This window comes from Vicia villosa, unplaced genomic scaffold (genome assembly GCF_029867415.1).
Source record: "Vicia villosa cultivar HV-30 ecotype Madison, WI unplaced genomic scaffold, Vvil1.0 ctg.002395F_1_1, whole genome shotgun sequence".
Lineage (NCBI taxonomy): Eukaryota > Viridiplantae > Streptophyta > Magnoliopsida > Fabales > Fabaceae > Vicia > Vicia villosa.
In genome coordinates, this window is record NW_026705917.1 from 331,387 (window position 1) to 343,704 (window position 12,318).

At 32.3% G+C, this 12,318-nt stretch overlaps 1 protein-coding gene across 1 annotated transcript; it reads right to left on the reverse strand.

The window, feature by feature from the left end:
* Positions 1-6,522: 6,522 nt before the first annotated feature.
* On the reverse strand, positions 6,523-9,594 carry LOC131638720 (signal recognition particle 14 kDa protein-like). The gene is made up of 4 exons (XM_058909279.1): positions 9,453-9,594; positions 9,095-9,188; positions 8,875-8,984; positions 6,523-6,954 (listed from the first exon to the last, which is right to left on the reverse strand). The coding sequence occupies exons 1-4, from the start codon at positions 9,453-9,455 to the stop codon at positions 6,799-6,801; spliced, it is 363 nt and encodes a 120-aa protein (XP_058765262.1). The 5' UTR covers positions 9,456-9,594; the 3' UTR covers positions 6,523-6,798.
* Positions 9,595-12,318: the final 2,724 nt, after the last annotated feature.

A 12,318-nucleotide genomic window follows, 5' to 3' on the forward strand; every position in this document is an offset into this window, starting at 1 on the left:
TTGCATTGGTCTCAGCCTTAGAAAACTGTTTCTCAGGTCGTTCCCTCGACAAAGCTAGTGCAACCCCAAAATCTTAGCACTTGTCCTAAGATCAACTGGTCGATCTTGCGAGTAACTGTTGGAGCGGTAAAGCGGCAAGCAACAAAATTTTTTGGAAGTATTTATCAGGGAAATTATCGTGTCCACAGAGATTAGTGATATTGAACTACCATTCAACAGTTTCCGCAATTATGAGTTTGGATTAAATTGGTGAAGCAGAAAACCATAAAAGTAAATGTATCAACATAAAAGAATTCATTCCTCAATAGAATAGAATTATCAAGTAGAAATATAATCAACTTCTCGCAGACTTAAACTTATTGACCGAATATACTCAACTTATAACCTATCAATATTACCACATGTCAACAACACAACCCACAACATTATCTAAGTGACGATATCTCAGACACCTAAACAACACATGAGAAATCTGAGCTTCCCGTAAATGTCGATCTCTCAGACAAACACGACCACTCAGACGCATTAAGCACTGACACTAAGTGATTATCAACCTAATCCATCTCTGCAATTAAGTTAATAGAAAATCATCCTAGATAAGCATTAGAGCCCTACATCTCTATAGTAACTCAAACACATAGCAACAAAGCAAAAATCTAAGACAATAATCCATAAAAATATGAAAGCAAGCTTTGTATAACATAATAGTCAACAAATATACATGAGTTCAAAGGAAATACATACAAACCACCCAACAATGGAAATTACAAAGAGAAGAGAGAAAGAGAAAGCAAACATTTCTTGGTTTGTCAACACCAATTGATGAGGAATACACTCCCAATCCACAAATTGCAAGATCCATCGTTATTTTCTAACACTAAGCTACAAAGAAATGAGGTTGATGTAGTTGAGAGAACAAAAACCCTCTCCCAAAACCATAACCTAAAAAATGAAATGAAAACGAAATATAAACAAAATTCTTCTATGCGACTTTCGCCCGGCGAAACCTTTTATTCAGTCCACACAGCCTGCGCCACGTCAACAAGTGTGCAAAAATATCTACTTTCGCCCGACGAAGGGATTGCTTCGCCCGGCGACTCCTTCTTCTTCCGCGCGGAGACCAAGAGGCGGCCCAAGGCAGAAGCAAGACATAATTTTCCAACGCTCGCTCGGCGAGCCAACTGCTCCGTCGGGCGACTCACACCAGTCTGCACTTTATTTTTCATTTGCTTCTTCCTTTATTGATCCACAAATGCATCTTTGAAGCCTTATTACTCAATGCTCCATACATGCTCAAATACCTACAAAATGAATGAAAAACTATTAGTCGGTACATAAATTAATCAAAAACTCGATTAAATACAAAGTATATGTATTGTATGTAATATACACTAAAACTCGTCTAAATTGAGGAAAAAGAGAAGATAAGTGCCGCAAAACTATACACAAAATAACTACAATTTGACACTTATCAGTAACCCTTCGTTTTAGGACTTTGGGAGGACCAGCAATTGTTTACCAATTTCCACAGTAAACAGCACCATGATGAGGATGCCTCAATCGCACCGCAGGTTCCAGTTGCTAAGGTACTCCAATCTGAGTGAAGGTTATAAATGACGACAAAATAAATGACAGGCTCATGCACCCTGCTTACGGTAATTTCCAAATCCCACTATTAAGTTACAAATAACTTTTTTTCACGCTTGTTACTAATTTTATTTCTTATTGGTTTCCAGGGATGGATCTTTGCCCATTATCACCGTATTCATGGGTTTATACGTGACCCGTTATATACTGATGATTATCCATTTGCTTGTCGATTTATCTCTAGCAAAGGAAATAATGCTATCTTGTCATTTCGTGTGTATATTGACCAAATTCAGACTGATGACGTAGTCTAGATGCCATACAATACTCATCAGGAAAGAATTACATTCGACCACATTTCCTTATACTCTAGATGGTTGGCATGTGGGACTAATATCATGTGCAGGTATCTGCCCAAATGGTGCATGCGGAAGTTTAGGTACGTGTAGATCATTCTGAGGTCCCCCGTCTAGGTTGTTCCTATCAATATTGTCCGCAAAGATCTGGATGACATCCTGGCGAATTTTAAGATCTGTCTGGTACTGGTGGAGTATCAGAGTCGTGAAGCCACATCTTAGTGGAGTTATGATGAGGGTTACATGACTTGGTTCTATAACGTGTCACACCCTTACTTGACAAAAGACGCTTCTGGACGTCCACCTAGGTCTGCTCATGAGGAGATCCTGGAGAATGAGCAGGCCATGGGTGATCATGTCATTGATGTCTTGCCGATTTGTCAGAATATTATGCAGATGACATGTAAGGGCATTGAGTATGGACTGTTTGAGATAGGTGGCAATGAAGCGGTTTCCTTAGCACGTTCCATTCTTACCGAGGCACGGAATGCCTAAGGTTACCGTAGACAGTGGAAGAGTTGGGGTGTTAGGATTAGGCATACTCAGTAGACTATGCTTTTGATTATATTTTGTTTATTTTTCATCGACGAGAACAATTGTTGTACTATTATATTCGATTTCAATAATATTCGGGTTTAATAACGCATTACCCAGTTTTATAATATTCCTTTTTATTAATACTTGAAATAAATAACAACAATTTTAATCGAATTAGAATTAGTTTGGATTGAAAATAAAATAAACTTAGTAAACTAGTTCTGGAAAAAACACATAGGCAATAATTCGGAGATGCATCTTTGAATTAACTCCACACATAGTTTGGAGATGTATCTGCGAATTTACCTTAGGATGAATTTGGAGATGCATTTCTGAACCAAATTTAAACAAAAAATAATTGGTGTATTCGGAAATGTATCTCTGAATTTACCTAAGAACATTTTTAGATTTTTAGATATGTCTCTCATTGTATAAGGGTGCAATGAAAAATTGCCTACTCAAAATTTGCCTACTCAAAATATCAAACTCATTTGTTGTTTTTTTTTTTGGATAAGCAAATAATATTAATATAGAGTACAGGGGGTACTCAAACTCATTTGTTGTGTTTGAGGGAAATGGATTTGGTGCGATAGAGAACAGTATTGTTTTAATCTTAACCATTAAATCAACTTATAAGATAACATAGTCGTTTGACAAAGTTATAAGTGCTATAAGAAATATTATAAAATATAAAATTGATAATATGTTTAATTTATTAAATAAATATAATATAACATTTATTTGAGGCATAAAAGTCAATAAACTTAATTTTAATTTCATATTTTTTCTCAATCACAATTATTCTTTAAGTTCCACTAAATAATTATATATATATATATATATATATATATATATATATATATATATATATATATATATATATATATATATATATATATATGAAGCATATCAAGTGAGAGCATTTTTAAGTGAGAGATGAGAGAAAGAAATATCAACTATTGGATTCATCAAGAGAAAGAATGTTACTACGTTAATGAGGTTATTAATTTCTCTCACTTGATGAATCCAATGGTTGATATTTCTTCCTCTCATCTCTCACTTAAAAATGCTCTCACTTGATATGCTCCCTATATATATATATATATATATATATATATATATATATATATATATATATATATATATATATATATATATATATATATATATATATATATAATATAGAGAGAGAGGGAGTGTTTTTCATTCAGGAACCAAAAATGAATGTAGTTGATTAATTAATGATTTTTAAACGGTGGTGTAGATCTCCGTCACAGCTGCGCGGGATGGACTTACATGATTAGCACTTCATCGCTCAAATAAGTTCAAGATCCAAGATGAGTGTGTTAAAAAGTGAATATGAGATCATGTATTTTGGATCAAGTGGAGTGGACTTAAAGTGAATTAAACCTTGCTCATTTGGCCTCCGAGCGACCTAGAAAATTGTCCCTAAAGCTTTTTCGGACACTAAAGGAATCAGGGAAATTTGTAAGTTTTGAGAGTGCGTAATCTAGGGGGTGAATTATACTTGCTGGATTTTTCTTGTTTTTATGCAAGTTCCTTTTCTTTTTTACTTTTCCAGAAATAAGTTAAGTGTCGCAACTTGAGTAGAATAAAGTTATGTAGAAAATTAAAGTGCGGCAAAGTAAATGACATAAAGATATATACTAGCTCCCCTTTTCAACCAAGGATACATCTAGTCCCCTCACACCCTATGAGAGATTTTCACTATTGTTAGATCTTTGTACAAACCTCATGCCAAAACTTCTCCTACAATCTTCTAACAACAACAAAGAAGCATACCACTTCTTTGATTTCCAAGAACATCAACAACTTTGAATCAAACCAATTCAAATGACCTTTTTACAACAATCACCAATAATTTGATGATCACCAAAATATAGATTTAACACTTGAGTTTGTATCTCTTTTGACTTGCTTGAATTACAAGATATATGAAAGTTTTGGCTCTTCTCTTTCTCTTTGATCACAATACAAACATATACACTTAAGTGCTCATAAATGATATGAATGAAACTTGTTTAAATGATACACTTAGAAAATTATTTGAGTTGATGTGAAAAATTAATAATGAAAGAGTTGAATTTTAAATCTAAAAATTTGGTTTCTATTTATATGACACAAGCACCCTTTGATTCATCATGGCAATTCGATAATAAATCGATTAATTAGGACATGAAAATTCTTAAAGTATTTTCTAAGTAAAAATTGACATTCTCAAGAATCAAACCCATAACCATTGAGTATTTTAACACATCTACTCAACCACTAGGATAAATCTTTGCTTGTGTTGAGTTTGAAAGATGCAAATAATTTATGTAATGGTTTGAAATGAATGAATGATTTTTGAGAACTTAAGATGTGTATATGAATTGAATTGCATATACCTTTGTTTATGATCCATTATCATAGATATCCAAATCTTTATATAAACTTGAAACTTGAATCATTCTTTTTCTTCTTTGATTTTTCTTCTTACGAAATCTTTTTGTCTTCATCAAAACCAAGCTATGATTGATGATGAACATCTTCTTCACAAAAGCCTTAAGTGATGTTGGTCAACCTTTAAAATGTTGTCTCATGTGAGCTTAGAACTGAAACTCCTGTAATTAGTTTGAAAAAGTAGTGGGAAACAGGCGCAATAAAGATAGTCTCATCATTTAAACATTTCAAATCCTTCTTGTGACATGTGCGACGACGTTACTAGTTAGGGCATGGAGAGGCTTATAGGTGCACTTAAGTGCGCTCAAGTTTGCTTATTTTCCCAAGGAAAAATATAGTCGTTAATCTCCTAACCTCTTCCCTTATCTGATATGGATCATTTCTATGCCTCCGCCGATAAGTAAGAGGAGTTGAGATTTTTATAAACCTTATGCATGTGTCATCACACTAATTGAGACTCCCTTGGATACAATCATAATATTTTTCTTCTCTAACAATTTCCATAAAATTTCTCTAAGCACACTATCATACGTCTTTTCAAAATAAATGGAAATCGAGTGTAAGTCTTGTTGATCCATTTGATACATATTCACTACATGTCATAGTAGATAGTCGCTTTTATGCCTGATCTCTCAGACATAAAACCAACTTGATTATCAGTAACTTAAGTCCATTTTCTTAGTCTTTGTTCAATTACTTTCTTTCCATTACTTCATGGTATGACTCATAATTTTAATCTCTATAATTTACACAATTTTATGTCTCATTTGTTCTTATAAATCGGAATTCAAGTGTTTCTTCTCTATTCATATGACATTTGCTTTGATCACATTAATTCACTAAATAATTTAATAAGTCACTCAATACCTCTATCTCCAAGACTTTTCCGCACTTCAATATATATGTTATTTGGTCCAACCATGTTGTTATTCCTCATCATTTTCAATGTTTCTTTTACCTCTTGTTTTTGTATCTGTCAATAGTAGTTATAGTTTCGACCATCTTGTCTAAGATCTAACTTATTAGAGTCCCATAAAATTTCATATCATTCATGAAATAAAATTATAGAAATCCATATCTTTTTTTCTAAACCAAAATTTTACCTTTATTTTTGATACACTTCGTTTAATCCAAGTCCCTTATCTATCTTTTTCTATTAATAAATCTATACATAAACTTTTCTTACCTCTCAGCTAAAAGTTTCGCACATAAACCTCCTGATCTCTTTCACATCATCTCAGAAGTGCTGTAAATATTATGCAGATTGCATGAAAGAGGCCAGTGAGCTTCCCATCCATTTTCAAAGTAAGAAAAATGTGATAATTCCAGGACGATCCATTTTCAAAGTAAGAAAAATGTGATAATCCCAGGACGACAAGACTACTGTCAGATGATTGAATCCTACTCTACTGCACTCTTCGTCATTGGCATCAAAGAATCAACCGAATTTATCTAATTAGGAAAATTATGTGTGCCAAAAGTTGTTAACAAAGGATAATAACTGCAAATCTGTGTACTCATGCACAAATCTTAAAATGATTCAACAAGATCTTTGGGATCAGAAGATGAACTCAATGAGTTTAACCAAGCAAATTATCAATTGGGGAAAAGAATTTATCCTAAAGATTCAATTTATAACCTCCGAAGGAACTGAAGGAAAATTTTCACAAATTGCCAATTCAATAACAGTTTTACATTACTTGCTTTGAAATGCGAGAATCTTTTAAGTATCCTTGTTGTCTTTTCCCCTACATTCGGTTCCTCCCCCGCAACTCAAAAAAGTATGTGGAGCCGACCAATCCTTCAGTTGGAAACTAAGTTTGTGCAGAATACCAAACAGCAGAAGCAGATCAGTTCAGGATTTCTTAGGCCTCTTAGAAGTTCCTTCTCTTTTATCAATCTCTGCAGACTTCTTCTTGTCCTTCCTTTCTCTCTTCTTCAGAGCAGTCATATGGGCCTTTAATATAGTTGCATAAGAAGCTTGAAAGCGTTGATGATCCTTTGGTCCAACCTTTCAAATGAGAATACGGTAAAAATAAACATTAGAAATAGAAAAAACACTTATGTTATAAACACTTAATTAAGGACCTTACCTGTTTAAAAGTACTTTAAATGAATATAGTAAAAAATAAATGAAGAGTGAAGGTGGATGCATTAACCAAATAAATTGGAAGCCATTTCAGAGTCAAAGATTAACAGAAAGACTTTATTCTATAATTCACATTTTTTAATTTTTTTCTTCTCCAACTCTCTCCCTTCATTTTCATACATAAATGCCATTTCCATTAACACTACCATTCACATTTCCTAATAACCACAAACACTCCCATTTTGTCGCTCAGAAACCTACCTCTTCCACTCAAACAGCTATTTTCTACCTTTTGTTAATTAGCTAGACAAAAACACAAAGTCACACACACTGACCAACACAATTATAGAAGCCCAAAACCAAGTAAGGTGTCAAACTAGACAACAAACTTCAATCTATTGATCAAGCCTAATTTCATAAACTCAAATAACATTTACAAAAGCAGAGCCAATAATGGCTTTGCATAAACCATGTACACTATACATACATAACACCTATGATCATTATTCAACAAACAGAAAAATGAGAGAGTCAAGAGACAATCCTTTCAATTGCCCTTTTTAATTTCACGCCTTGATCTAAAATTAGTTTGAGATAATATTCTTGATAGTGTATGAAAAATAATACTCAGTCACTTATATTTTGAAAAGCAACTTTTTAATGCTCAATCACATGCTACATATGTTTATAAGCCTCACCAACATTGAAAATCAGACAAGGGGGGCAGGAAATTCATTCAAGTGAAGAATTACCAGTATAGCTCAAACCAAAAGATGTAGCAGTTAAAAAATTGGTAGATACTAGGAGGACAACACATTTCACAGCATGAACAAACTGCAATGTTTTCCACACAAGCAGGATGTATTATTATAATATATGAATTATTATAATCTTGTTATGAATTCTAACATATACAAATCAAGATTGGTTGGAGATGTTTGGCATATTTAAAGTACAATATTTATGTTATAACTTAAAAGCAGTTTTGTAAATCCCTATGAAAGTTGTTTTGGGGAATTGAAGTTCATAATAAAATGTGTCTTAGAACTAGTTTAATACTTCAATATCAAATATTGTTTAGTAAATCTACGTTAATCTATGTTAGACTTCAGAATTAGTATAAAGATAGGAAGAAGAGAAATACATACACATTGATTTCTTTAAATTTAAGCTCGTTTTGCCGTGAATAATGATCCAAAAAGAACTGAATTTTCAAGTTTGAGTAGTTAACTGACAAACATACAAGATCTTGAAACCACAACCAGTAACCTACTTATCGTGTTTTTGGAGTTTGGAAAGCACACTCAAGATATATTATATCAGACAAGACAAGGTAACATCTAACACTAGTATATTCCCTAATGAACAAATGACTCAACCCATGCAATCAATCTTTTTTTCTCTTTCATTTATTCCTCTGTAGTGAAAAATCAGTCTATTATCAAGGGCTTTTAACCATCACAAACAACAAAGAAAAAAAATCACATTTTAGAATGAGACAAATACAACATGAAACCTGAAATTTAGATAAATTCACATTCAGATGGTAATATATATCTTGAAACTGAAACAAGTGAGTTAAATTAAAACGAACAATGAACATTGATGAAACGCAAAAAATATGCATAAAACACACAATAGAAAAGCAAAAAAAAGACGGTCACACATTAGTATCTGCTTCCGCTAGTTTCAATCGAGAAACTCCTATTAGCTAAAGGCCAATCAAAATGTGCCTAAGAATTTAATAACGAGTTAAATACCGCGAAAGTTCATCTAACAGCAAAGTTTTTATGAAAAGCATAGCTGAAACTGTCAATAACAACAACAAAACAGGATACATACCGAAGTAGAAATCGTCTTTTTCCCATCAGTGGCACGTATAAGACATCTATACTCAATTGGTTCACCAGCAGTAGCCAATTTATTCTTCTGAACTTTAGATTTCAACGATGCTGCAAAATAAAAAAGAAAAAGACGCGACAACAGAAACAAGTCATTTTCAGAACCTACAAAACCCAAAACCCTAACTGAATCTAGCAAACACAACAAAATCAATACATACATCGTTTGAGAGTAACCCAAACAGAACCCTTATCAGTGCTCCGCTCGAACATGCTGGTGAGTTCATTGAGAAACGGATCTAATTGAAGCAAAACCTAATACGTAATCGCAATTAGAATTAGAATGATTCAAAACATTCACTAATACATTAACCGATTGAAATGAAAATACACTAATACTGATAAATTGTAGATCAAAAATAACACGATGATTTTTACGGTTGAATCGTTGTTCGAAATCCGAAGAATTAATCGGAATAACAATGTGGATCTCTTGATTTGAAGGTGGAGTGTTCATGATCTAAACCCTAAATTGAAAATACGAAGAGGAAAAAAGAGAATGCAGAAAAGTAAGGTTACCATGGTTGAGATGAGAGAGAGGTTTTTGGTGCTGAAAACGCAGTCGTATCGTATGAGAGAGAACTATAGCAGAAAATGAAATTAAGAGTGAGCACGGAAATTATATCAAAGTGTATTTACTTATTTTTACGAATTTAATTGAAATACCCCGGTCATAGTTAAGATAGTGCACCGAGAGAGAGTAAAATAGTTTTAAATTATCATTAAATGAAAATTTATTATTTATTTATATCACATAATTTATTTAAAAATAATAATATGATTTAACATGATTGTGATTGCTTCACATTGTAAAATAAAATAATAGATTTTCTATAAAATAAAGATGGACACTCTAGTATCTTTGAATTTAGTTGAGTACGGGTGCCTCAATCCAATCAAACAATATTATTCTTTGTCAATTGTCATGCTACCCTTTAAATTATTTTATTTTAAAAATAAATTAAATTTTTTAATTAATTTATACTATAAATTATACCTAAAAATTTAGATTAAAATATTATTTGTAAATGATTGTAATGGATTCCATATAAAATAGTTTATACATAACAATTAATCTTTGTTTTTATTTTTTTATTAATGGGATAAAGCTTGATTACATTACCAATATTAGTAGTGTTCATAAGGTTTCCCAATAAAATAATTATACGTGGAATTTTTTTAATTTCTCTTTATTTAATGTATATTTTGTTAATAAGCAATGAGGTGAATTTTGATATTTGATTAACTTTTATCTTTTAAAACGTTTATGTTAACATTGAATAATATATAAGTTCGGGGACGTTTTAAATAATTTGAAGATTAGGTTGTAATTTTTAAAAATGAATCTAGTAAGACCAAATTTAAAAATTCAAAAAATTCTTTTTTTAATTTAAATTATAAATAATGCTAAAAAAAGTAAGTAAAATCACAAAATATTATATCATCAAAATTTAACAAATGAGCTAGCCATATAAAAAAGCCTTGAAATATTTCACTAAAATACTTCAAAAAATTACATTATTAAAAAATATCATTTAAACGAGTTTTTTTACTCTCTTTTCTTACAAGTTTTTTGTATTTTTATTTTTTGTAAATTGAAATTTAAATTATAAAATATAGGGGGAATAATTTGAATCCGCAACCTATCTACTATAAATATAATAATCTTAATTATAATTTTATATCCCTAATAAGTGGAGAGAATAAGTCATTGGAAAACGAAAACAAATCTTTTGAGTTTCTCTTCTATCATTCAGATTTTCCCATTTATTTAAGCAAATGGAAGTCATGAATGCTCTCATTCTTCATCCTTTCATTCTATCTTCCACCAACTGCATCAACAGTTTCCTTCATTCCCTTTTCCTTCAGGTCCTGCAAAATAGGTCCCTTCCATTCCATCTCTCTCTCTCTCTCTCTCTCTCTCTCTCTCTCTCTCTCTCTCTCTCTCTCTCTCTCTCTCTCTCTCTCTCTCTCTCTCTCTCTCTCTCTCTCTCTCTTCGTATTGGCGTTTTGATTGTTTCTTTTAGGGTTTTTAGATGACTTCGTTTTGTTTAATGGGTTTGCTTAAAGTATTCAGAAATTGTTTTAAAAAAGGATCATCTTCCACAAAGAGTTTTATATCTCTGAGTTTTCACGTTTCTTGATGTTAGTCATTTGATGTTAAACCGTTTTTGTTAGTCATTTATTTCATGTATCTTTGTTACAGTGACAATGAGTCGGTCAGGTCTGAGTGTGCATGAAAGAGGTGGAACACGGTGGTGCTCTGGCGAGAGAAGTGGTTACGTATATCGAATAGAGGCGACGGCGGTTGAATGAGTCAATATTTTCAAATTCGTTCGGATCTCTTCAACTTCGAAACTTTATTCTTCTTCATCTCATACGAATCATACTATGCTTGAGAAGCAACTTTTATTTCGACGTGGTAAGTGCACAATTCATTACTCACTAATAGTTTCTTTGATCGATCAATACTTCGAATTAAACCAAGCGGTTGAGCTCCATTGGCAAGGAGCCTCGTCCAAGGACGTACTCGGGGAATACCGAGTTCGATTCCCAGGCGGAACAATCTTGCTTGGTCAGTGCGCATGCCTCTCCGCACGAGCCGGATTAGTGGTCCACCTGTGGTGGGTCGACACCGGTGCGAAAAGCAAAAAAAAATACTTCGAATTACGATTCTGATTAAGAAAGTTTTGATTTTTTTAATTATTTTTGTTTGCAGTAAAGTTGAAGTTTCTCATGCCACAAATCGCCACAAATCCCTATTTTAGGAAATTTTTGATATGGTACTTTTTGCTTTATCGATATGGCACGTATATCCGTATTACTGATATGGTACTTTTTGCATCTATATTTACCAATGTCCATCGTTACCTTTTTCTTAATCATCTTAGTTAATGTTGTATGACTATTCTCACTATGAAAAATATGATCACGCTTATCACATATCTAAATGGTAATATCTCATTAGACATTATTAAAACTTTATACTATTTATTGATATGTCACAATGATTTTAGATTATTATCAATTAAATCGTGTGTTTCATTTTCTTACTTTGAAGTGCATTTGATGTGTCAATTAATGGGAGAAATTTCTCAAAGGACACTACAAAGATTTATGAGCTCTTTAAAGTTAAGGAAGCTAGGACTGTAAATGTGTCACCACCTCAACCCCAACAACGAAGGTATTTTACAATTCTGACCATATTTAGATTTTGTTGGTTGATTTAAGTGTATATGCTTTTACTAACATAGAATTTATGTATGGTTGTTTTTATACACATATATGATGAGATCATATAGTGTAACATTATAACTCTTTTTTATTATTTTCTTTGTTTCTATTGTGTAAAAAGCGAAGTGTTACCAGTTAACTTTTCATATAG